The sequence below is a fragment of the Trichoplax adhaerens genome, genomic scaffold (assembly GCF_000150275.1).
Source record: "Trichoplax adhaerens TRIADscaffold_4 genomic scaffold, whole genome shotgun sequence".
NCBI classification, from domain to species: Eukaryota; Metazoa; Placozoa; class Uniplacotomia; order Trichoplacea; family Trichoplacidae; genus Trichoplax; species Trichoplax adhaerens.
Window position 1 is genome coordinate 730,931 of NW_002060946.1, and position 22,775 is coordinate 753,705.

Consider the following 22,775-nt stretch of genomic DNA (forward strand, 5'->3'; position numbering starts at 1 on the left):
AACTATCGATCCAATAATATATTTAGGCTCAAGAAACTGTTAAGCAACAGGAACTTCAAAAATTAGCTGAGGAAGAAGAAAAGATCGCTTGAATACAATATATGTATAGTTTAAGACAACATCTAATATACTGTCATTCTATAAAGCATTCTACAGAAAAAATATGAATTTTTTCAAATTACAATCAATCAGTATCTTAACTAGATAGACGATTCATCCGGGAGTAATGATAGAGTAGTGATACTTCAGTAGGAGAGTGTACTACTTGAACTATAGATAATATAGCGTGTTCAAAGTTCCGGATATATTGCACACTTCCATGCAATAGCAATTATAATTGATACCGTATAATTTATTAAAATTTGTTCATGATTGCTTAAATTATCTTAGTTATTGCTGCCGTTCTATTGATTATCGCGTGTAAATAGATGAACTCAAGGCATATTATGGCTAGATTGTAATTTAAGATCACCTACACTTGAAACCTCCATGATAAAATGTAATGCATATTCACGTATCAAATCATAAGCTTTAATAAACTTTATATTTCAAATTAAGTCCAATGATACTTTCTTAAATATTGTGATATACCTAAAACTACTAATTACATATCGTGAATACACATAGAAGCTACATAGTAAGCATGTGGAGTAAGCATATATTGCATAATTTAGGGATATCTTGAATAGAATTAAGAGCCATGTAAGTATTTCATATATAATAAAGCATTGCTAACCAGCAACTGTACAAACAGTGAAAACTTTAAGCTATTAAAACATAAGATATTTAATTTAATCATGATTTCAACTTTATGCCGATAATGCTATATTTATTCCCTAAAAATATAGAAAAAAATTTAATTTTATAAAAAACGATAACCTTTTTACGTTGATCAGATTTAAGTCACAATCTACGTCTCTATGGAATAAATGCATAAAGTAGTTTGATTTAAGAGTATATGTGCCTTTGCAGAACAGTCTTACGCTGTTTTTGCAAATTTCTTCCACTGATCAACATACGCAGCTCCAGATGTTGTCAGAAATGTGTTATATGTGTTTCTAAGAGGAGGGAGATCTAACTCTGGTTGATGAGCAGGAAAGGCATATTTATCTCTACCTGTAATGTTTTAAATCGTAATATATATATCATTTATCAAGAAATTTGAGATATTTGATACTGGAATAACTAATTTTTCATAGCCTATTTTAAAACACAATCTAGCAGTCAAATTATGGTATCTTTTCAAATACTACTTCGTTAATTATAATCACGCTATTTTACGGCTTACTTTTTAACTTGCGAACTTGGTGGTCGATTTCTGGGGACTTTTTCGAAACGTATTCGACATTGTAGGTGGTTTCATAGTAGTGAGAAAACTATACAAGAATAACAACTGGGGTTTTAATGTTTATTTTAAATGTAAATAATTTTTATTCTAAATCAAGTAATGCACTTTTACTGCAATACAAAACTGTAAATCGTTATCGCTAGCTATTAATAATATAATGTACGCTCATATATTGTTATAATTTTTTGATTAATGTTAATATAATTATTATAAAACATATTACTGCATTGATAATGATCGTTTTACTAATATATTGGATAAGCGGATGTATGATCACACTGCTTCAACTATAGCCAACATTATAGCGTAAAGGAAAAAACTATGAATTCTATATAGTTACGATTATATAATCACTGTTATACACATTCCATTTATATATATATGACATACGAGTATATTGGTCATAAAACCAATTAACTTATTCATATGTAAGACAACATTATTTAATGATCGTCATTCACTTACCCGTGATGGTAGGCATTTTCTTTTACTTACGCTAGTAAGATCTAGCTTTTCTTCCACCCAGTTACCTACTAGTACTCCCTTCCGATAGACATCATCGCGTTTACCAGATCTCCAGCCGAATTGACTAAATTTATTTTTGTCTGTGTGATCCCAAACTTCTCCTTGGGTTGTAGCCCTCACATAACTCATAAAAGGCAAATCTGTTTGGTTTTGAGCCATCTTATGCAAATTAAAGCTTTTACTACAGGTAAGTATGTTTTATAAATTGAACAGCGGGGCTAACAACATGTCATATACGCACTAACTTCCTATGACTTGGTGGGAAGCCCAAAGTTACTATAGCAACCATATGATAAATCCAATTTCATGGTACAACTGGGGGTCATACTCGTACAGATAGTATAGTCAGTACATTAGCCATTAAGCACCCTTCAGTATCATACTATTGGTTAAAGAAAAGAGAGGCAGCTTAGTAGCATTAATTAATTAATTAATTAATAAATTGATTAATTTGTTTTGTTCTCAAAAGAATAGAAAAGCTAGTGATGCGAAGTTACTCGCGCATGATCTTTATCTGATTTCTATGGCCTCATATTTCTCGAAATTTATAAGATCTACGCAAATTAAAATGGATGTCGACTTGTGCCAAGATAGTTTTGATCTGCATATCTCAGCCAAACTTTATATTTAGAGTGATGATTCATGTTTTTTATAATTTAGTTATTGTTTAATGGGAGAGTCCTAAAATAATACTGTGACTAAGATCAAGTTCTAGGACAGTACTAAATATCAAACAGTTCGCCTAAGCAATGATATACATTGTATATTCATATCGTGCAGTGCATGCGTAGAAATAATATAAGACTATACATATGTACTAAGCATCTTATTAAATTTAATGACTTCTTACTGTCAGTGAATCATATAATGCAGATGATTTGATATCCTAAAGGAATGTTACAGTAAATTATTTCAGAGTGAATTTACATACCTGCTCGCGAGGCATTGTGGAAGTAAACTTTAAGATATATCGTAGCAAATTTAACACTTTTCTGTCGTTTATAGTTTTTTTCTACAAAGTCAGCTCTCGTTGCAATTTTGTGCTTAAATTGCCGGCCTTTCAGCTATTTAAGTGAGTTATAGGAAATTCAATCACCTCCGAATTACTGCAATTAATTCCACTGTTAAGATATTAAAGTTAATTTTATATGTTAATTCTATATTATTTGCAGTCACTATCTGAACAATTTATGCCATATTTGTAGCGGATATATGCTTATAAGAACATACTGCAATCCATAAGCTTCGCTATTTATTAAGATTAACACTGATTCCTTAATTGGACTTCTATACCATACTTTCTTTTTAGCTGAAATACGTGTCAAAAATGGTTCTTGATGGTGAATATTATGCCGCTACAACTATTGTAGTGACTACTCTAATCATTTATTATGGTCGTGACTTGCACTTAAAAACTTTGAGCCACTGTCAGTATCTTCCAACTGTATTTGCTATAATATTTAGTTGGCATCGTGGCACTCTGCAATCTTTATTACATCGAGCTCTTTTATTAAATCAAAGCTATCAGGTACACAGTACACAGCTTAAGTTAACTTCACTGGTTTTTTAAAAATAGTTTTAATTATGATATTCTACATAAATTATGGCGTAATCGCTTGTTTTATAGTCATTAGAGATCATAATAGGTACAGCCTTAGTAATCCTTATTATGTAGCATTCTGCTGTTTCATAAAGCATATCCAAACTATTGCTATGTCGATTTAAGAATCGATAACGTATTAACAATTAAGCGTTTACATAACATAAAATTTTTTGTTGTGATTTCTTAACTTAAATAGAAAAAGCTGATAAGAAAGATATTCCATATAACTGAACTATATTAAATTTGGGGTTGATTGTTTTAATAAGGTTATCGGGCTTCATATAATGCAAGGGATTACGATAGCTGCAGCTTCCATTGGACTAGTAGCAATGCTAGATGTCTTTTTGGGCTGGGGTATCATTAAGCAAAGTAAAAACTCAAACACTATTTTTGGACCAAACACAATTTCGAATTATGGCATCTTTAGTTTATTGAGAGCTTTTGGAGAAGAATTTGGTTGGCGCTGCTATCTCATGCCGATACTTTTGGCAAAATACAACGTCATGGAAACATTATTTATTAGTGGTATCATCTGGGCATTATTTCATATTCCAATTATGATATTACTAACTGCTAGATATGAAGTTGAAAGACCGTTGTATACCTGGGTGCTGCAAGGCTTATCTGTATTTCTTGACGCTTATGTATTTGGTTGGTTATCAATCCAGACAAATTACTCCCTATGGGCTGCAGGATCATTTCATGCTGCATGGAATTTCATTAATCCAATTGTGTTGGGTAGCGTATATACAAATACAGATGGCATTATTAAAGGAGAACTATGGAAAATTAACGGTGAAGGCTTAGCTGGTTGTATTGTTAGTCTTATGATGATTTATTTAATACAGTTAAATATATCTTAGCTCTTGTAGTTATTTTTTAAAAGTCATTTATAGAAAGTAATTACATTTTAAAAATAATTAATTTCATTAGAGCCAGTTACTTTTATCTTCGTTTATATGTTGCTAAGAGTAAGTATCTATAAATGTATCATTGCATACAACTTGCATAAATGCTAATATTGATACTGTATCATTTTCAATCTGACTGACCACACGTTGGCTGAATACCACCTAATAGCTCTACTAGCATTACATTGAGAGTAAATAGATAATTTACAAATAAAAGTGCAGTATCTGTTTCTTTAAGTTCTTCGATCTTGCGAAAGAGCTACTGAGGATTAGATAAGCTAAATCGGTAGGAAAAATGTTGAAGTTCCATTTCGCAAAATCTTTTCACTCTTTTGCCAATATCCGTATCCGTATTCATTCTCACAAATCAATTAATAAATTTTTAACCTAGATGTATTACAAATTAATTCGTAAGTTGTACACACTCTTAGACCTGGTTTTTGCAAGTTTCTACAGAACAGTCATGACAGTAAAATGACGGAGTTTATTTATGATCTCAAAATCTTTAACTTTTTCTCACTATCAAATTTTATTATTAAATTCTTCTGACCAATAACTGCTATAAAAGTCTTCATACATGTGTTACTCTAATATGCTTTTCAATACGTAGAAATATAATCGGTATAATTTAATGCCTACACAAAATGTACATTTCTATTACAGAAAGTAATAATTCTTTCTATGTACGCATATAGAGGATTCAGTGTAGTAGCCCACAGGTAGACTGATGATGGCATTCTACTTTATAAGAATACTGGCGCTACTATTAGGGAGGCTTTGGGGAATATGCAAAGAAAGCTTACCTTGTTCTATTTATTAGCGTTATAATGATATTGATATTTAATTCAATTAAACTTAACTTAAACTTTTGTACAAAGTTTGCAAATAAGTTTATTGAAAGCAAATTTAGTTTTCAAATCAATTCAGTTAATAAGAATCAATCATTTCCCGTTTTATCGTCCTAGTATACTGGTATATCCCTTACTAAAAGGAGATATTTCAAAATATACAACCAAATAGAGATTATATCAGTGATAATTTTAGTTTTTTAATTACAGCTAGTATAATAACATTAATACAAGTTGATGGTAGGTTGCATAATAGTATCAGTAGTAAAGATTCCTAATTGTGCCATTTCTGTTTTTAACTTCGTCATCATATCACCTGAAAGTTCCTGTAATGGAGAGCGTGGAATACCAATGTCTAATCCCCGCAAGGTCAACATTGCTTTATGAACAGTAACCTCATTACCTGCCAACGTAATAAATCAAAATTGATAATCAAATATCATTCCTCTAATATTTCTGGATATATTCTTAAAATATATTTGATAATTGAGGTGTTGTACGCACTGTATGAACCTAATTTTCTGTGTACAGCGTTAACAATGCCCTATTAATAAGAGAAATTGAAATTGTCAGGGCAAAAATCTAATAAAACAAAGTAATCTGCCAACTCCAAAGTAGTAACTCACCGACGACATGAAATACCTTACTTGATTAATTATATACTAAAAAGACTTTGATAAATTAAAATAGCATATCTTACTTGTAGCCGTCGAGCTTCGTGTATATTACCAAGTTTAAAGCAATCAATGATACCATTGTATAATTTTCCTAAATAACCATATACGCTAGAATAATTTATCGACAATACAAAAAAGCAATTAAAATTTTACGATCATTTAAAACGACATATGAAATTTCACGCCTTAATAAAATAATTTTAATCTGTAATATTTACTGGCTTTGAAAGATCGTACACCCGACCGCAAGACCTCCTAAAAATTGCTAAAACAAAGAGTACTCGTAAGATTGTAATTTATTTGCAAATTAAAAAAATGAAACTTAAATGTACCACGAATCTTAAAGTATATTTGAGGCTTAATATTACTTAAGAAACTTCAGTTGTGTACCTCTTCTCTCCCCATGATCATGAAATAATTTTTCGAATGAACACTCGAGGTTTTACATAGGCCGTAGTCACACAAATTATAACCATTGTATTGCGTACCACAGAACGTTGGAACATCAAATGCAATACAGTTCAAAATTTCTTCAAGATTTAGAACAGAAACTACAAATATTCGTTAGTGGTTGCTCGTAACAGTACGTACTATGCCATAAACTAAAGGTTAAATCAATTGAATACAAAAATATTTCTCTATAACACATACATGGTTCTGTACTGGATGTAATAATAGTTTCTTCAGAGTGATTATATAAGAGAGGTATATTAGGAGCATCGCGAGAAATATTAGACAAGTAATTTGTTAAGGTTGCTAAAGAAAACAATGAAAAAGAAAGTAAACTTTAGTACCAATGCGATAGTGACACAGGAAAGGATTTCATGCTAACTAGTGATTGTCACTTGGAGATTTTTTAATGCCCAAGCTCCCTAAGTATCGGTAGTAACTTAAACATAGAATCAAAATTCATCTGCGATATATCTTACCTATTCTAGTTTTATATCCATAACTTGGACAAGTACAACTAATAGCTGAAACACCAACGGATTGTGCAAAGCGTGCCTAACAAAAGTATCAGGAATAAAAAACACCATAGCGTAAGTTAAATTAATAAAATCTTTCTACCACTTTTACTCGTATAGAACGCATGCGTTAAAAATAAAAAAAGAATCGAGTGACTACCAGTTCAGTTGCTGCGTTGAGACAATCGCAACTAACGTTACAGATGATTCCCTGAAGTCTACATAAGCAAGTTTTATTATAATAAATTCAATTACCAATAATACAATTATTGCAAATGTAAGTTTAATTGTACGAAATTTACAGTAAACATACTTTCCCTGAGATGCTCTAGCCCATTCTTGTACTATGGCTTTCCTTTCGTCGATCGTTAATGATTTATATTCACCAGCATCACTACATACTGTTGGTTGGTTAGCAATTAGGAGTAACACCCATATTAATCAATATTAACAGAAATAAGTGCGATAAAGATAGATGAAGTAGAGCTTTAGCTTTCATAATATTAAACTTACTGTGACAAATCGTAATACCATCGCTGAGTAACAAATTAATATATTGTGGAATTAAGGTTAAATTGAGTTCTCTGCTCGTATAAATATTTTTATTAGTTATAATAAATGTTAATGTTGTATTGTTGAAATTAAATGATGAGATTAATCTTAGTGATTTAGACTATAGGAATAATTTAAGAGCAACTTAAGGACCACCTTGCCTATTAGCTATAGTGAACATGACATCACCATATTGTATTCAAAAGAATGTAGGTAATAAATGAGCTAATAGAGTAAACTAACCCGTTACGATGAAAAGGAGTCAATACGTCAGCTATTAAACCTTCTACCATAAATTGTTTAGGTGTCGTAATCTAGATTTTAATAACAATATCGAATGGTGCAAAATTAATTGATTAATATTTTTTCTAAATCTTTAGCAGAAACTAAGGCGAAAATTTTGATTGAAATAGTTGAGATGTATTGCTAATTGTACCATAATTATAATTACTGTAGTTATGAAAATTATCCAATGTTACTATGGAAAAAGATAGATGATATCTATAATTAATAATACTACAAAGTTATGCAGCACAACATGCTGAATGGAGGTATTTTTCGTATAACTTACAGGTGATACTTTCATGCCGTCATTTAATTCACCTTGGATGACAGGTCGAAATACTTTACTGGTTAAACGTTTGACACCTGATGAAGAAGCTCTTGATCGATTTTGACTAGCATTCGTTTTCTTAGCTCCAGTAATGGTAATAGTAGTAGTAGCCTTGCTGGTGGAATCATTCTGATCATTTTGCAATTTCCTCACCAATAGCTTTTCATAAGGTTTTCTAGTAATACAGTATATACATATATTCTGAAATCTCTTAGCGATCGTAAAAATTATTTGCAAATTAATTTTATTGTAGCACCTCCACATCGCCTAACTTTTGTATTATACTGTACGAATTGCAATCACAATGATGGTTACTATGATTGTGTTACCTAATCATTTTAAAGCTTTAGCTGGCTAGTAACTGTTAGCAAAATGAGTAATAATTACTGCAGTAAGTACTAATTAATCGATGCAATTGTAAAGTAATACAGTAGTTGGTAGAAGAGTGCAGCAGGCATTTGTAATGTATTCCTTGACATTCGACGAACTTGTTGAGCAGATGAGGACAGTAGCATATGATTTATAAGCCCATAGTACTGACAGTATTATAGGGTAAGGATATCTATCACTGTTAAAGGTACAAACTGGAAGCTGATGATTGCCATATTTTGTTATGCAGATACTGTGTTAGAAACATGTAGACTATGACGTCAAGTGTAAACACCATTTTAAACCTTGCGTGTATGACGTTAGGCAATAAATATGATATGACATCAAAAGATGGTACAGCAAGATTCCTAATGCGATCAACTTGTATAGGAATTTATCGTCTTATCGTTGATGATTGACTGTTAATTCAAAGATTTTTGTACCTATTTGAAGTTTTGATACTAGAAAGCGACATCTTTGTGAAGAAACTGAGCAGCACTGCAAGAGTAGTACGATAGAAAAATGGATCATCCATATACTGTAGACGTCTACATGCTAATACTATTGATCGTTCTTATCGGTAGAATAACATTTTTGTACAGTAATCTCGTTTACCTGGTGCTATCAGTGATTGGGCCAGGTTTCTCACCACATTTGATCAGCTCTGCTTTGAGCTCAGCGTTGCTTAATTCAGTAAGACTTTTACGTTCACCATTGATAACGTCAAACATAAGTGTGTTGATATCTACTGTAGCTTCCTTCCGTTTAGTCGTTGACTTTCTACTTCGTTTTAATGGTGGTGTAGCCATTGCCAAACTTTGAACGAGTCAGTCAGTATACAGTTCAATACACTTCAAATATGTAGACTAGTTACCGTTCGAAAGTACGGTAGGCTCTTTTTCGGCTTTCTTTGACTTGCTAGAGCTGTTGTTATGAAATGTAAGATAGTTACAGAGGACTTCTTAATGCCAGGAATACTATTGTAACAACAGTGGCTATTTTTTTCAGCCTTTCCTTGAGTTGTTCCTGTTGACAAAGTCAGTGATTTGATACTGAGTCACACTGTAATCTTAGCTTGGCAGATTCTACAGTGATCCAGTCAGCACGACTATGTTGGTGAAATCTCTCCTTCTTAGGACACGGATTGGCGTAGAACTACTGTACGTATTCATTTTTCAGCATTAGGGTCAAAGGACAGATAAACGCATACAGTTTTAATTATCAACTGAATTAGTTGTTTAGAAGAACGTCTAGTCTTGTTTTATGTTAAGTATGTTAGCTAAGCCAGTAAATTTCATGGCATAATTTTACGTTTTTATCACTGAAATTCTTCACTTACCGCACCATCAAGTCCGCTGGAAAAATTGATTCAATGGCTGTCAATTTACCAATTATAATGTATTTAAATGATGCTTCACGGTACAGTACAGTATGACATGAAGCGTTTCAATTGTTTTTGTGTCAAACGTACAGTACTGTAGCTCTAGTCAAACAACACAACAACCGATCGATGTTCACACTGAGTACAGTACACTGAGTACAGTACACTGAGTACAGTACACTGAGTACAGTACAGAATTGTACTGTAGAGCATGAACTCCTATAAAGGATCTACAGTACAGTACTGTACTGTACTGTACTGTACCGTACTGTACAGTACATACTGTACACTTCGCAACGATTTGCAAGTACATTTGTACAGTACAGTTCACATCAACTTGACACATCAGTTAACTCGCTGTAATTGATTAATTTATTATGATAAAGTAAAATAAAATGAAGAGGATATAAAAATTAATAATGACCGTCATAATATGCTATTTTCTTCTTCATTTGATAATTATAATTATCACTAGCCAGCCTTAGATAACTCCATATTGAAGTAGTGCGTCAGAAACAGTGATTTCCAGCTGTAGCGTACGCACACTCGTACGGCAGTTTACAGTATACTGCAAACACTAAGGTTGCATTGCATTGTACAAAGCACAACGTGGTGCTCCACTAAAGCAGCATGGTTCAATAGTTCAATCTATAAACTCCAAAGGTTGATTAAATATCGACAGTAAACTTGGCTGCATATGGTGGTTGGGTTGTCAATTTCATCATGTCTATAAAATGTCTACAGTACAGTATATTCATTGAGTTAACCACACGAACTTTTATCGCACGCTCAAGTAACGAGTGGATAAACAGCAGTACAATTAAACATTATATTATCAACAACGCTGCGTACAGTATGGACGTACATGAGCAGAATTGGGTTCAGCATGGAGATAAGAATAGGTTATGGCGGCATGCTACTGACCAGAAATTAGAAATCCTTAGTTTCTCACGTTTACAGTAGTATAGGAGACTGCAAAAATGATCTTTGGTGACATTTGGGCGTAGCTCATGACCTCAGAATTTTTAAGATCCAAACAGCGAAACAGAATTGAAGTGAGATCATGTTTTTGTTTATAAGTTAAATTTTTGAACCCAATACTCTAAAGTCGATAGCGTTGTGTATGGTTATCAGAGTCTAATGCGCCCGTAAGCCATGTCATATTTAAATTTTTTTTAATTTGTATTTCATTTCGTTTACTTCATCTATGGCCGTTGAATTCCTTCTAAAGGGGTTACGGAGCTTATATCTTTAGCTGTTCAACATTCAGTTGCGCTAATGCATTACCACTGGGGGTTCAAGATACGGCCTTGACCTATGGCACTTTGCACACGTTGCATTGTTGTGCCAAGTAGTGTACACTGTACAGCACGTAATAAGTAATCCAATTATTGAGATCTAGTACAATATAAACTAAAGATATAGCGTAAATATATTATGAACAAGTATCTAGAAACTAGCTATATTGTATAGCCTATATATCGTACGTAACTCTTATACGTGATTAGTAACGTCAACAGATTATCTGAATAAACCAATGTTGTCCGTTGTGTCCAATTAGTGTGTGGATTACTAAATCATATTTACGGTATACCTTGCAAAGTGTTTATAGTATTTTTATTCTACCTTATAAAAGATAGCAACATAAAAATAATAACAATAATAATAATAATAATGCTATGTTTTTTGTATTTTACCGAAGGATAACTTGGCATAATATAAGAGGTCAAGATCTAAATTATATTTTTATTTCAATGTGTAGATGCAACTACTTCGGTGTATGGAATGTACTTCCATGGATTATGGAGCTATACATGTATACTTGTAAAACGTATAATAAGACTTATTTGCTTACAGTTTTAAAAATCTGAAAATATGCAAACTTGCAGTTCTTTGATATATCTAAATCGAATAAACCAATGTTTACAACTTTATCGCAAGCGCTTATCAAATTTTGTTTATACGTTTTATTACCCTTTTTTTTGGACGATAAAGTGTTATTGCATGCTACGTGAGTGAATTTTAGATTTTAAATATACTATGCTTCTAATATTTTCTTTGTACGAAAATGTTTTTACTTCTTGACCTTAAACTTTTAAGTTAACACTACTATATAGTAAATAACTAAATATTTTAGGCATTTAATCTAGATTGATAGTAAACAAGAATGAAAGACTTGTGAATCATTGTCACTATATATATAATACTCGTATATATCGTATGCATACATTCTTAAATTATTATTATAATTACATATTATATGTTTGTAAGTCTGTATTGCTTTTCAACATTGTTTCGAAGAGTTTTAGGTCGAAGTCGTAAGGGATCGGGTATACACTATACAGCTGCTGTATCTTCAATACTATACAAAAACAAAAACGGCGATCAACGAGTGATTTAAACCATATACGCATATTTTTATATGGCAGTCTGTTAAATCAGATAAAGGTAACTTTTACGGCATAACAAGTGCTATGTGCAGGTAGCATAATAATGGATCGCTAGAAGCTACAATGTAGCTGCTACATTGGATTACTGATAGTACTGTAGCTCATGTGTCATCAGCTCTTACAATATACAGCATAATAATCTTGGAAGTGTAAATTAATTGACTCTAACGTATTGATTGCAACATCAAGATTTATAAATGGCGATTTAATAGTCATAGAAATTATAATTGCTATAACATTATACAGTATAATCCTTTACTAGCGTATGTACAATGTACAGTACTCACCGTGCTCTGAGTTATCTACAGTATATTATGGATTGAAAGTGACCAAGTATTTACTACATACAGATGAAAACTTCAACAGTCGGTTGGACTTTTTAGCCTACCGTATATTGCACTGTCTAGCAGTTGCCCTGCTGATGTAAATTAATGCTGTAAAGTCCGTTGGCTGTACAAACAGTTGAATTTTGGTACATAATTATAATGGCACATGCTGTACACTGTACAATATATATATATATAGTATCCACATTGCATTTTCTAGTTTCTGGTCGATGGAGCGGAAAGGTTCAATATTTTGAGCAATATAAGTGAATGAGGGATAAATAACAGGGGATTTTTTCTTTACTGTTAATTAAATAAATGTGCCCATAAATAAAGTACAGTAATGTGGCTGTACTTCAGTTTACGTAGATGGGTCAAAAATGTTCTGTAGGAGTGCCTGCTTGTACTTGACAAATTTAAATATCTCTTTCTTTGCTTTCTTTTAGACAGCACATGCATAGTTTGATGAAAATTTTAATTTGCTGTTAATTAAATTAATTAATTCATCTGGAATTGTCAGTATACTAGTAGTACGATACAGTACTACACGTAAGGATTTTGATGCTCATTTGCAGCTTCCTGCTTTTTTGTCATATCGAATAGCTCCTCAAATAGGCTCATTTTGTAGACATTCTAGTTCTCTATCATAACTGGTCAATCCCTCGTTGATTCTACTCTACTTCGCATACCATACCATGCTCTTATTTCTACTTTTTACTTTACGTTATTATCCCTATCCCTTGACTAATTCCAGTACTCTACGTTACAGCCTGATTACACTCCTTTTATTGTTACAGTATCGTCCAATATCAGTAACTACTGTCCTGTATATCGTCAGATTGTGCATTTTGGGGAATGTGGACTACTGTTTTGTCACTGACTACTAGAGTACTGTACTATCAATAGGTGTAATGACACAGACTATACCGATTAAAGAAAACAATTTGCCTTTGATGGCTGACTGAATATTGCAAAATTAATGTCACCACTGTGCTTTTCATAGTACAGACTTGTATTCTCTATAGTGAATCTGTTATTACCGACTACTCACTGCAATCAAGCAAGAAAGCAGTCGTACAGTGTACAGTACAGCGTGCCTCTACAGTACTGTACTGTAGAGTGGATGAGAAAAAAGCTTTTTCTTTTACCCCTATGCTCGGACATAAGTTACTATAAGACAGTACAGTATGACAGCAAGTGACTGCACGGGTACGGATAGACAAACGACTACAGTGTAAAGTAGAGGCAGGCGATTGTAGACAACAAGGGCCGAAAAACGACTCACCAATTGCGTCAGCAATTGGCATTTCATATGGATGACTATCGGCTACACTGACGTTTGCTACATACTATCCTATACTAGATGCACGCTGCGCAATACAGACTCTTGCTTGTATAGGCTAGCGTTCAAATTGGCATTTTTTAGGGGGAACGTTATTACAGTAAATAAAACGACCAACCACTGAGAAGTTGCTCATCTCTCTCCACTATGTTATAGATATTCAAAATAAAAGGGGGGAATCTATTCTATTCAGTTAATACTACAGTATACTACGCTATTCTAGCTTATAGGATATTATTATTTTATATTGGCGACCAGTGCAACACCATATTTCAACCGTTTTCATACATAGACTGACATTCAAATTAACTCCTACCGTTGAGTTCACTACCGGTTGAATTATTGACAATTGTTGAATAATATTATTGTTATGGTCATGGATTACGGTAATCAAGTTATCCTATCTGAAGATATTGATGAAAACTACGAACCAACAGAGGAAGGTAAGTCATCAAAGATTAATGATACTGTATAGATCTCTATACAAATCACACATTGAAATCGATCTCGACAACAATGGAGAGTGTTGATATCTAGAAAAGATCAAACGATGCATGTAGATAACAGCTTGCTTTTTTAAGATTATGTCCAACTTACAGGGAACAGGAGATAGATATCGTAAACGATAGACCATCATTACAGTACAACGATATGGGTGATCGATATTCATTGATACCTATTGAATAAATGACTATGCGACTATAAACTGCCCTTTAAAATCATCCAGAACTACACGTTTCTTCAATGGATCACACTCGTATATTCAACGTTTGAGGACTGCAATTATTAATGAATAAATCTCAATTTGTACACTACTGGATAGTATATACTTGTATCATAGACGATGACACGGTAGAAGTTCACTTAACCTTAAAGATTCCCTTGTACCCTAATAACTGAGAGAAAAATTTTCAATCTTTGTTCTGTTCATTTATTATCATTAAATATTGATGCAGAACTGCTATACTATGGTAATACTTCATATACGGTATATTCGAATAAACGCCTAAAATAAACTTCTCCAGAAATTGCAACCGCCTTCTTAAATTACTGTATTAAACGAGAATATTGATCAGGTAACTTTTTATTCACTACCACTATCTCAAGTTTAAATCCGTAATAACTACGGGAATAATAATATTCTGGATATAATATTCACGCAAGGCAATAATTAGTTGTTGTTATTTATTTATTTATTCATTTATCAGTACTATAGCATACATACAGTAGAATATAGTATACCGATATTAATTCAACATGAAAATTAAAAGTGATTATACACTCGATGGAATCGTTATGTACTTCCGAAAGGATATTATTACTACATGCGTGTGTCTGTGTGCAGTTTTCTTCTAGCACTTAGGGCTATATCAAAGATGCTTACAAGTGCAACACGTAAACGATGATAGCGTTCTATTAAATATTCTTTAGATACTAGAAAATGTACCGATTTAGCATTATAATTAAAGGATACAAAATTAAAATTTGTGATTGAACAACGAGATGCCTTACCATAAATATTCGATCAGCACGCAGTGTAACAAGTTGCACAGTTAATTATAATTTACAGATGAACTTGTTATTGATCTTACTAAATAGCACAATCATAATCGTATGCCTATACATCGTATATAATGCGGCATTGTATCTTCTTTACATTTGTTAGAAATTCGTGAATATGCTACTGTTATTGGTATTGATCCTGACCTTGAGCCTGAACTAATGTGGATTGCTAAAGAAGGAATTAGTGCACCATTACCACCTGATTGGAGACCATGGTATAGCATTATTTTCATGCGCAATCATGATTTATAATATTATGCTACTGTGTAATTATAGCAACTGACCAACAAATTACAATATCAATTTAATCACTTTTATTTGCATATTTATCAGCTGAAATACGAATTTATATCACATCTATTATGATCTTTTAATTTTTTTCCAAATTTTGCTGTTATATTTGTATACATATCCGATAGCCAAGATACCAACGAAGATATATATTACTTCAATTTCGCATCTGGTGAAAGTACTTGGGATCATCCATGTGACGAATACTATCGTAGGATGGCAGAAGAAGAAAGACAACGACCAAAAACCACAACGAAGAGACCACATCGAGATGATCACGATCGTGACAATAAACCGAAAGCTAATTCTTCATCAAGCAAAGTCCTATCGGCACCTGTTAGTAATCGATAAAAAAGGAGCCTTCTTTTATTGGATATTTATTAACTTACGTTCTCTAGTATTGATGACTCTAATTTGAATTGAATAGCACAATACGTAATAGTCTTAAACGTACTAGCTATGCCTGACTAGGACTATTTATACAGATTATAGCCAAAGAACCATTGCAACCTTTAAATCGACATGCAGCATTGGTTAGTATATATCTATTAAATATCAATTGAATTAATACTCTAAAAGTCTTTATGTATGTTTTGTATATCTCGTATAGAATATATAAGCCTTTGCACATTGCACTATCCATTGAATAATTAATTTTATATGATATTATAGGGTTCAATAAATGATCACGGTAAAGATAATGAACTTATTGACAACAGATCGCACTATAACAAGACAGCATCAGGATCTTTGGAAGGAATGAAAATCCAAGATCAACAAAGTATGAATGTTGATGAAAGGATAACTGATATGGACGATGAATACGATATTCAAGACGTGCCCAGCGATACTTTAAGCAGTAAAAACGACATGAAAAATTTATATATAGGTGAAGATATTCATTTAATGCCAGAATTATCCGATTGCGATAGCCAGGTATGAATCATAGGTTAAAAATCTTCTATTTAGTATAGTTTAATCTTTATCTAAGAATTTACATATTAATATAAAACTGAGTATGTAATGTATAAAGTGTTGGGACAGATTTACCTAAATACAGTAAACTCATAATAAAAAATTGCTGTAATAGAGCATTAAATATAGAAAGTACGTTCTAGTAAAATAATGACTAAATCCAATGTGATACTTTAGATAGCATCAATACTTTGTGCTAATCTTATTATAAATTACACGTAATAGAAAAGTTCCGATTTTCATCTCAACATTAAAGATGTCAAGGAGCTAGACTATGAGGTAAGAAAGACAATGGAAGGCACTTGCATGATGTATCATTAGATAAAATTTATTTTATGTGTAGTCTAAAGTGGTTATTCGACTGGCGCAATAAGAAATAAATAATTGTAATATCAATGTTAATTTAAAGGCATCAGATCTAGACTCCGATGTAAGATTAGATAAAGAAGGAGAAAAAGTGCATCTAGCTCTATCAAGTTCTGATTTGTCTATTAGCGACCATGGAGAAGTGGTATTGATAACATTAATAATTGCTTTTATTAATTATGACATAAAATACATAATCTTATTCAGTTTTAGCTCTAGCATTGTTAGAATTTATAACAACTTTTTAAATAGACGAGGAAACAATTTTTCTTACTTTGAACTGTTCTATTTATTTTTTCAGGTTTTCCCCATCATATCAGATGCATCAAAAGAACAAGGCGAACGCAACGACGAACGCAACGACGAACGCAAAGACGATAAGGAATCTACTCATGGTAAAGTGTCTTTATCAACAAAATCTGCACAAGGAATAGAGGAAAAGGTTAGCTCCTAATATACAGTATTTTACGAAGAGAACACTGACCCATAATTTTATGATAATTTTAACGTAGTTATATAAACTATACTCCATCATATTGAAAGCACTTGATATTGCTAACGAGTTTAACTGATTAATTAGACACCACAAATTCAAACTAAGAGCGTAGTCAAAGAAATGGTAGATACAGCCATACAATGCTCGTTAGAAAACGCAAATCAAGCAATAAAGGACTTAAAATTAACTCATCAAGAGGAAATTGAAATAGAAAAGAGAAAATTAAAGCAACAAAATGATGATATTATCGATCAATATAAGAAAAAATTAAATACCGAACAAAGAAACGAAGAAACTCGATTACGTGCTGAAAAGGAAACATTACTAAACAAATTTCGATTACAGGTCAGCTCAGTAATATTTTATTTAATATACATGACGTACGCGTATGTACAGGAATTATTATTTTTAAGATAAAAAATAAGCTGAAATATACTCAACTTTAATTATTAAATTTCTCGACTATTCTTGATTGTTTTCTCTGAGTAATTTATAGGTAGCTTATGACATAATTATATTTTATTGCATTTCAATGTAACCTTCACCAGCCATAATCTTACATTCCTGTAAATTCTATACAGTTCATTTTAAACCAGTAGTTCATAAATAATTATGTCTTACTGATTAGATCTTATTGTAATTAACTTGTGTTTTTAGACGACAATATAGATAATTATAGCAATTTAAGTATTGCAATTTTAAATTGATCAGATTAAAGATATGCAAGGCGAAGAAGAAAAATCTCTAAGGCAAGAGAAAGAAATTGAATTGAAACAATTAAGAAGTAATTTAGCGGCTGAAGTTGCCAAAGAAGAAAGCCGTTTAAAGTATGTTTTATCATAAATTTTCTTAGTTTTTCGGCTTGTCGACATGATATGCCCCTAGTGATTGTTAATGCTCGATTATAATTGCATAAGAATGACTACGTAATTTCACACTAGCAACTCGCTACAAGATTATCAAGTTTGTATCTTGAAGTGCTCAACACCTACTGCTTATTCATACTATGCTAAGCTTAGCTAATTCTCATGTTTGATATTGATCATGGACTTTGTATAAAAATTTTTAAGATTTTCGCATAGCTTTTACCTCAATTTTAACTGAAATTTTATGATAATTTCTATAATAGAATGGAGAAAGAAAAGAAATTGCAAGAAATGAAGCTTAGTATTGATAGAGACTTTAAAGAAAAAGAGGATATTTTAAATAAAGAGAAACAACAAATAACTCAACAATTACAGGATGCTAGACAAGAAGAAAAGAAACGAATGATGGAAGAGATCCAAGAAAGTGTTCAACAAGAAAAGGATTCTTTAAAACATAAACTACAAATTGATAAAGAAAAGGTTCAGACTATAATGGGTCTTGATACCCTTTAGACTTAATTACGATGAAGTTTTCTCTGCTGTTATATTAAACTAATTTAACCATATACGTGTTTTCTTGAGATATAATTTAATATCAACATTTTTGGTTGTGATATTCATTGCGAAAGGAAATTGATGATTATTGTCAGCAATTACAGTATGAAAGCCAAGAAACAGAACAACGACTACAGAATGAGTTTAATAAGGTAACAAAGGTGTCAATGAATTGCTTTTCTTTTGAATATTATTCTCCTTTCGTATCTATTTAATTAAGTATCATCTTGGAGTTTGCTGTAAAAAGTTAAAAACAAATTTTAACAAAACAATATGCTTAAACCTATTAAGTAATATATTTATATGATCTTGATAACAGAAATTGACTCAATTAAAAGATCAATTGGAGAAAGATTATCAAAGTGAAGAAATTAAATTAAAAGAAGACATCAAGACCAAAACGGAAGCTTTACGCGAACAGCGACAACAATTAGAAGATGTAAATATACCTTTATATCCAATATTAGTTCAATACATACGATTAAAATGTTGAAATTACGATTCTCTTCCATTAATTATATGGACCAATGTTACTGTAAATATATTTAATTATTTCAATTCGTACGCTATCACTACAAACAATACTATAGGTTGAATTATAGATTTGCATTGGAGAGTATTGTACTTCATAGTATTTTACTCTACCAGCTATTGCGAGTACTTCTGAAGAATATTTAGTAGATATATAACTTCTCTTTGATGGAAGATATTGTAGTACTTAGTTATTCGTTAATACCTTGTTAAATACTAAATTAAGATAAAGTATTTAATAGTCTGCAAAGCGGAGTTGACAAAATGTGATCCAGAAAATTTATTCATTATATTACAGGAAGAAAAAAATTTTAATGAAAATGTAAAGCAAACTGAAAACGAACATTCTCAAAAATTGGTAAAATGATCACATTTGTTAAGAACAGTTACTAAATGTTCCTAATTTGCTGACGAATTAGATCCTGTAAGATTTTTTTTGAGTCAAGTACACTATACAATTATGCTATTATAATTATAGGAATTGATGAAAAAAAATTTAGATGAGCAACACAAAAATGAGTTAAACAAATTAAGAGATGAGGTATTTCATATACCGTTGAAATAAAATACTCGTATCAACCGTTTACGAATTTAGTCAGCTAAATCAAGTAAAGCTAACGTTTCTCAAGATATATTATCTCCGTTCTGTCTATCTTTTCCATGCAGCAAGATAAATACGTTCAAGCGCTTTGCAAAGAACAAGATGAAAAGTTGCAGCAAATTCTCATGGTAATAAACCGTAAAAGATCTAGTAATATAATTAATTTTCTTGAAATTAGCGGATTTTATATACATATGTTAATATAAAGTATAACATTATCATAGAAAAGAGATGTTATGACATTGTTATCGACTTCATCATGCTACAATTTTATAGAATTATGAATCTCGGACAGATCAAATTAAAGATGAGTGGGAGAAGAAATTGTCTTCGATTAAAGCCAGTTATGAGAGTAAAGTATGTAGTAATTGTTATACTATACGAGATATTGCTCTATTAAATGTTAAATTCTATATTATTCTATATGTATTCATGAGATTTTATCTACATGTATCTAACAGACACTATAGTGCTAAATTTGTAATAGCAATAAATATTTATAATCTAGACTTATCACAGCAATTAATATAACTGAATAACAAATGATTTTTTTTCATTGCTGACAATATCTTCGCCTTCTATATTGTCATCTATATATATCGCACTAGTATGTTTACGTGATTTTCCTATAATCTCGCTAGATCATGACGGCAAATCTTTCATAGATTAGTACAACACTAGTTAGGCTCATATTTCTTGGATCTATCGTAATAGCTGGGCATTACATATTTCTTTAGTCTTTAAAAAATAAATGTCAACATGCTATCATAGCATCGTCTGTTATTTTCAATGCCTTACTGTATACTAAAATTGTTAGTTATTAGTTTAATTGATGCTTTCCATCGTTATTATGCAAGGCATCTTAGATAACTTTTGATTTATCAATAGAACAAAGTTTTACTAGAATTAGAAGCTGATATTGAGGCCAAGAAGTCAAAATTAGAGGTGTCGAGTAAGGATGCTGATGTGAAGGTGAGTACGGTGAAGCAACTAATATTGACATTATATCTATGCCAACCAAAATCATGTCAGTTCATTGCTCCTATTGACAGCGAATTCTAAGGATAAAAATTAATTTAACTTCATTTGTTGCTGCGATTGGATGAAATTTTAGTTACAAGAGTCGTTAGCTGTTGAATTTGATCAAAAGATTAAAGAACTAAAACAACAACAACATGATTTAGAAGCTGCTATTGATAAAAGTCGTCAGGAGACTAAGAGTTTACAAAGGTATGAATTTCATAAAGTAACAACTGATAGAAGATGGATTCATTACCAAATTTACTGAAAGCTGTATTATTAATTAATTGTAATCAGTGAGAAGAATCGTCTAAAGCGAGAATGTCAAGAAATTCTTGAAAAAAAGACGATCTATCAACGGCAAATCGAGTAAGAGAATTTTAATAGATCACTGACTTAACATATAATTAAAAATATTGCAATAGAAATAATCTGTATCGTACGTTATCGACAAAAAGATCGAGTTCTAGAGCATGAAATACTACGGAATTGGATGTAAAAGTAAACTCACTTTCATAAAGCCGTTATTGATATTGCAATCGCAAGCGAAGCGATAATGTCATCCTTTATAGTCGGCCCTAATAATGATATTATATTCATACAATACATTTAGCCATCTATTTTGCATTATGTTGAATTATAATAACGATTAAAACATGGTATGAATTAACCGAGCCTGAACATAATGTACCTTTCTTACTTTGGTTACTTTGGTTACTTCTTGGCCAATAATTGATGATATTAATATACTGTATATTCATACGCGTATATAGCACTGTTCTTCTAAGATGTTACTAATAAGTCGTCGCCTATCTATAAAAATTAGAAACTTGTCTGATCAGGCTAGCCAACTGAAGCAAGAACCTGTCAATTATGAAGAAAACATCACAACTCCTTCAAACAAGCGTCAACACCCGAAGCGCAACCGAGACATTGAAAGAGAATTTGATCAATCTGAGGTATTTTCACTTAATTGTCATAATAGCTTGGTTTCCCTTTTAATGACGAAAATATCATTTGTTAGTACATTGATAATTTATTCTCTTTATAGGGTAAGATCTACAATGGTAAGGCTGGTGCTAAGAACCGAATTCATCATGAAAAATCTAATCGACTAAAAGTAACTGATATGGCTCAAGGTAGAAAATTGGATATATTGAAATGAGAAAGCTCTTAAATAGTTCAGAAATCCCCTCGCATATTTGCTTTATTTAATAATCTTAGAAAATTTCTTTATTTTTCGATCTAGATCGTCTGAGTAGCGATGACAATGAAGTAGTTTATAGCACCAAACCATCCCGATTCCAACAAGATTATAATATCGTAAGACGTGGTGAAAGCGCACATGTTAGGAATGAAATTGAAATGGAAGATTTAGACTATATTGATGAGTAAGAATTTTAGATACACGGTTTAATTAATCCATAGCAAAAAAGAATCAGAGCATTTCATACAGAAAAATTTCAGCCGTATCTTCTTTATGAACCATATTAACTCCCGCTACAGAACGTCTGGTGAAAGATTAGAAGATGAAAATCGAGCCATTAGAAATGCTAAACTTTTACTTCAGCAACAAAAATCACGATTAAAAGAACGTCAGG

The 22,775-nt window shown here is 31.7% G+C and overlaps 3 protein-coding genes across 3 annotated transcripts; 1 reads left to right on the plus strand and 2 right to left on the minus strand.

The window, feature by feature from the left end:
- Positions 1-979: 979 nt before the first annotated feature.
- TRIADDRAFT_55198 (uncharacterized protein) lies at positions 980-2,032 on the minus strand (the record flags this gene model as incomplete). The annotated part of the gene is made up of 3 exons (XM_002111765.1): positions 980-1,116; positions 1,289-1,376; positions 1,814-2,032. The coding sequence occupies 3 exons, from the start codon at positions 2,030-2,032 to the stop codon at positions 980-982; spliced, it is 444 nt and encodes a 147-aa protein (XP_002111801.1).
- A 1,168-nt stretch (positions 2,033-3,200) lies between these two features.
- Positions 3,201-4,339, plus strand: TRIADDRAFT_55199 (uncharacterized protein; the record flags this gene model as incomplete). The annotated part of the gene is made up of 2 exons (XM_002111292.1): positions 3,201-3,401; positions 3,743-4,339. The coding sequence occupies 2 exons, from the start codon at positions 3,201-3,203 to the stop codon at positions 4,337-4,339; spliced, it is 798 nt and encodes a 265-aa protein (XP_002111328.1).
- A 1,120-nt stretch (positions 4,340-5,459) lies between these two features.
- TRIADDRAFT_55200 (uncharacterized protein) lies at positions 5,460-9,220 on the minus strand (the record flags this gene model as incomplete). The annotated part of the gene is made up of 9 exons (XM_002111766.1): positions 5,460-5,638; positions 6,564-6,668; positions 6,842-6,917; positions 7,038-7,095; positions 7,191-7,278; positions 7,391-7,413; positions 7,673-7,743; positions 8,001-8,217; positions 9,027-9,220. 9 exons carry the CDS (start codon positions 9,218-9,220, stop codon positions 5,460-5,462), a joined length of 1,011 nt encoding a protein of 336 aa, XP_002111802.1.
- Between the last annotated feature and the right edge of the window lie 13,555 nt (positions 9,221-22,775).